The sequence below is a fragment of the Hyla sarda genome, chromosome 8 (assembly GCF_029499605.1).
Source record: "Hyla sarda isolate aHylSar1 chromosome 8, aHylSar1.hap1, whole genome shotgun sequence".
Taxonomy (NCBI): domain Eukaryota; kingdom Metazoa; phylum Chordata; class Amphibia; order Anura; family Hylidae; genus Hyla; species Hyla sarda.
In genome coordinates this window covers 62164073-62169159 of record NC_079196.1, presented here as the reverse complement: position 1 = coordinate 62169159, position 5087 = coordinate 62164073, and the positions used below count along the sequence as shown (strand labels likewise).

Below are 5087 nucleotides of genomic sequence, written 5' to 3'. Positions count from 1 at the left end.
CCCATTTTAGTGGTGGATGTGGCTATGTGAAGGCGGAGCCACAAAAGGGAGAGACAAAATGTAAATCATAGCTGGGTATAATAGAGTACCTAATGAAAAAAAATGTATGCATGTGTGTACACATATATATATATATATATATATATATATATATATATATATATATATATATATATTTCCATCTGTATACTGAGACCAATATTATCAATAATACCAGTATATAAGGAGGAGTATTGAGGGGAATTCATCAAGCTATTTAGAACCTTTTTCAACACAAAAAGTCTCAGGTCACTCCCCATGCGACTTTTGTGTGACTTTTGCTTTTGATCATATTTTTAAAAAGTTAACCACCATTTGCAGTGTTTTAGACTAGTTTTATGCAGTGGGCACTGATTCATTATGTGTAACCTTTCTCTAAAAAGCCGCAAAAAAGTTGCAGCGGCCTACACATTTACTTTAGCCCTGTAAAGCAGTCTGAATGGGTACCATGGGCATAGGAGCCAGTAAATTCATCACGTGGCTTGCGACTTTTGATGAATTTATCGCAGGAAGGTAACATCAAACGTGACTTTTCTGCTCCAAAATAGTACACATACTAGAGATTTGCATTTTGACAAGCACATGTTGTTCAAAAAATATGGTGAATCTGGTATTATACATTTTTGTTTTGTCAAAAAAATTTGGTTGTAGAGTGTCGTCCCTGGATTTGGGATAAGGGCCATGGTGAATATTTTAATAGAACCAGACGTGAAGAAGCATGGCATGAGATTGCTGTAGCCTTATTTGACAACTTTGATCAAATGTCTTCTTCAATTCAGAATGAGATTTGTAAGTTTGGTATAATTTTTATTTAGTTTATTTATAACTTGTACAATTTATCAACATCAAATAATGAAAAGGATGCCAATCTAATTTTTCTAAGTAACATACATCTTTGTACTTTTAATTCCTCGTGTACACTTTTATCTTATGAAAAATTAGAAAGATAGTTGAAGTTGCTCAAAGTATTTCTATCCCTATTTATCTTTGTCTTTATATTCCCTTGGTGTACACATGTACATTAATCATAGCCTTATATATTGCAAGACAATCATCACTAATTTTGTTAACGGATGAGTTTGCTTGAATTTTTGTACCTGTATCTTGGTTTATTATATTTTTACAAGATAAAAATCGTTTTTAATTTCTTTGTTACATTTTAAAATACTATATAGTAAAGAATATCAGAAACCGATGGAAATCTGCGAGCGACTATTTTGTTAAAGGTATCAAGAAAGCAGAAAAAAGTGGGTCAGCTGGTGGCAAAAGGAAAAAAAATACCCTATGAGGAACAACTTCAATTTTTACGCCCTAACAGAGTTCTCAGACCGTAAGTACATGTTGTATCTGTGCATGCAGGTTCATCACCCATACTCCCCCTTAAAAAAAATATCCAACCTAAAAATGTCACATCTGTTTATTCTAGAACTTCAGGCAACTTTCAGGCACCATCCAATACACAACAAGATGCAGATGAAGAGCCAAGGTCTGAGACAGTACGTTCAGACACACCTTTGGAATCTGAAGCACCAGGCCCATCCAATCCGTTGGAATATTTTGACCAACATCTGGATGTAGAGGAGGATGTGTCTAACCTTAGCAGTGATCTGCCCCCCAGCAGTACACCTACACCAGCTGCTGGTGAGATTGAAGAGATGGAAGAAGCCACTAACATACCTTCTTCACAAACAACGACCAGACCACCCACTGCTCGAAGGGCTCGTAGATCCCTCCGAATAACTGATAGTCAGCTTGAGGTTGAAAGTCAAGCTCTATCATTTATTCGGAGGGTTGACAACAGTGATGACAGTTCTTATTTTGGTTATGAAATGGCATCTTGCTGCCGTAAAGTGCCTCTTGACCGCCAAAACCATTTTAAAGCATACTGTCACGCTGTTGCGAAAGTCTTTCTTTCCCCCCAGGCCCTGCCTCCATTAGAGGATATGATAAAAAAAATTGCACATCACAGCTGGACACAGGGCCCCCAGCCCTCCACCACCTGCACACAATATTTACACACAAACCGAGGGTTTTTATGTGGGTACTTACAACCCCCCGCCTTCTCGGTCCCCTTCTGGGGTTTACCCCTACCATCCTCCCTTTCAAACACAATACCCTAGCACTGTAATTAGCCACCAAAACCCCTCTGCATCATCTGCATTGGAGTCTTTTTCTTCAGAACCTACATATCACAATCTGTGATTTTTCCCATGAGCATCATTGAAGTTGGTCCACATATTTTATTGTTGCATTGTTTGTACATTTTTGCTTCAGATATTTATCTTGTAAAAAAATTTTTTTTAAAGCATTGTTGCTTTAAAATGTTAAAATGTTTATAAAGTGTAATTTTATGGCTAGTTACCGTATGTACTCAAGTATAAGCCGAGTTTTTCAGCACGATTTTTCGTGCTGAAAACACCCCCCTCGTCTTATACTCGAATGAACTCTCCGCCCTCCGTGGTCTTCAACCTGCGGACCTACAGAGGTTTCAAAACTACAACTCCCAGCAAGCCCGGGCAGCCATCGGCTGTCCGGGCTTGCTGGGAGTTGTAATTTTGAAACCTCTGGAGGTCCGCAGGTTGAAGACCACTGCGGCCTTCGACATCATCCAGCCCCCCCCCCCCTCACCCCCTTTAGTTTTGTACTCACCTCCGCTCAGCGGGACGTTAGGGTGCGCTGGTCCGGTGCTGCAGGACTGTCCGGTGGGGAGGTCGTCCGGTGGGATAGTGGTTCCGGGCTGCTATCTTCACCGGGGAGGCCTCTTCTCCGCGCTTTGGGCCCGGCCCCGGAATAGTCCCGTTGCCTTGACGACGACGCAGAGGTACATTCATTACCAACGTCCCCCTGCGTCATCGTCAAGGCAACGCCTCTATTCTGGGCCCGAAGCGCGGAGAAGAGGCCCCCCGGTGAACATGGCAGCCCGGAACCACTATCCCACCGGACAGTCCTGCAGCACCGGACCAGCGCTGAGCGGAGGTGAGTACAGAACTAAAGGGGGTGAGAGGGGGCTGGATGATGTCGAAGGCCGCAGTGGTCTTCAACCTGCGGACCTCCAGAGGTTTCAAAACTACAACTCCCAGCAAGCCCGGACAGCCGATGTGTTTCAAATCAATTTGTAACACAATACAGAATGTTGAATACAGGATATGATAAAGATATATTTTTTAAGACATTGAGGCAAATTATAATTTGAGTTTACTACTCATCCTTTTGTAAAAAAAATAATAACACAGAAAATTAGGCATGATCCAACATTTACAAAGGGTGATGTTGTTCATATTTAACAAAAACTACATAAAAAGGAACAACAATGAGCATCTTCTTGTGTCTAGAAGACATCTTCAAATGGACAACCTGTTTATCAACAAAAGGCTGTCAATTTGTCCAGGGAACGGCACCTTCAGTAGACAGGAAATAGGAAGTGAATTCTTCTCTAACCACTATCGCTTGTTGAGCTGTGCGTCCATAACCCCTGTTATGATTCGGCTAGCTGGATGTGGATCCTCTGTGTCAGCGAGGGATTGGCGTGGACCATGTCTTTGGACTGGTTTCTAGGTTGCTACTGGTTTTCACCAGAGCCAGCCGCAAAGCGGGATGGTCTTGCTGCGGCAGTAGCAACCAGGTCGTATCCACTGGCAACGGCTCAACCTCGCTGACTGCTGAGAAGGCATGGGACAGATGGACTAGGCAGAGGCAAGGTCAGACGTAGCAGAAGGTTGGGCCAGGCGGCAAGGTTCGTAGTAAATAGCAATAGCAGAAGGTCTGGAACACAGGCTTTGGACAACACTAAACGCTTTCTCTGGCACAAGGCAACAAGATCCGGCAAGGAAGGGAAGGGGAAGTGAGGTCATATAGACAGGGAGCAGATGGAAGCTAGTTAGACTGATTGGGCCAGGCACCAATCATTGGTGCACTGGCCCTTTAAATCTTAGAGAGCTGGCGCACGCGCGCCCTAAGGAGCGGAGCCGCGCACCAGGACGTGACAGCTGGAGACCGGGACAGGTGAGTGACTTGGGATGCGATTCGCGAGCGGGCGCGTCCCGCTATGCGAATCGCATCCCTGCTGGCAGTGTCAGTGCAGCGCTCCCGGTCAGCGGGTCTGACCGGGGCGCTGCAGAGAGAGGAACACCGCGAGCACTCCGGGGAGGAGTAGGGACCCGGAGCGCTCGGCGTAACAACCCCATGACCCAGCAGACTCACCCCACGACACATGTTCCTCCTCTTCTATAGTCCAGAATATAATGAAATGTGAAGAAAAACAGACGTCCGGCACTTATGACTAAGATGAGCTTCAGCGTATGGCACGTGGATAGTGCTGTAAACCGTGTATATGAGACTTCTGTGTAGGAGGTGCTAAGCTATGACAGCAATCAGCAATAGTAAAGGAAATGAACAAAGAGCTTGCACTCACCATCTGAGGTAACTTCTGTATTGCTTCGTGTCAGGCATTACAAACAGTGGATAGGTGGAGGCGGGTAGGGAGGGACCGGGACAGACTGTTTTACGACGCTCGGGCGCATCTTCCAGCCGGTTTGCACACCGGCTGGAAGAAGCGCCCGAGCGGCGTGAAACAGTCTGTCCCGGTCCCTCCCCACCCGCCTCCACCCATCCACTGTTTGTAATGCCTGACACGAAGCAAAAAGAAGTTACCTCGGATGGTGAGTGCAAGCTCTTTGTTCCTTTCCTTTACTAGTCCAGAATATAGTTGTGGAGAACACATGTCGCTTTAATGACTGAGTCTACTGTGTCAACATCCAACTGAATAGCAGTGCTCAAGATCCTCCACTTCCCAGCCATGATCCCAAATGCGCACTCCACGAAGTGTCGTGCCCGGGTAAGCCTCTGGTTGAACACTCGCTTCCGGTCATCAATTCCCCTTTGTGGGTATGGGCGCATCAGGTTCGGCAGAAGTGGGAAAGCCTCATCAGAGACGAAAATATAGGGAAGTGTATTCATGGTACCCGGAAGTGGCTTTGGTGGAGGCAGAGTAAGTTGATTTTGAAGGACATGACGGCCAAATTCTGAAGACATCAGCACCCGTGAATCCC

The 5087-nt window shown here is 45.2% G+C and overlaps 1 protein-coding gene across 1 annotated transcript; it reads left to right on the top strand.

Annotated features, from left to right (window-relative positions):
- Positions 1-487: 487 nt before the first annotated feature.
- On the top strand, positions 488-2262 carry LOC130285279 (uncharacterized). The gene is made up of 3 exons (XM_056536636.1): positions 488-552; positions 1220-1369; positions 1466-2262. The coding sequence occupies exons 1-3, from the start codon at positions 488-490 to the stop codon at positions 2157-2159; spliced, it is 909 nt and encodes a 302-aa protein (XP_056392611.1). The 3' UTR covers positions 2160-2262.
- The last annotated feature ends 2825 nt before the right edge of the window (positions 2263-5087 follow it).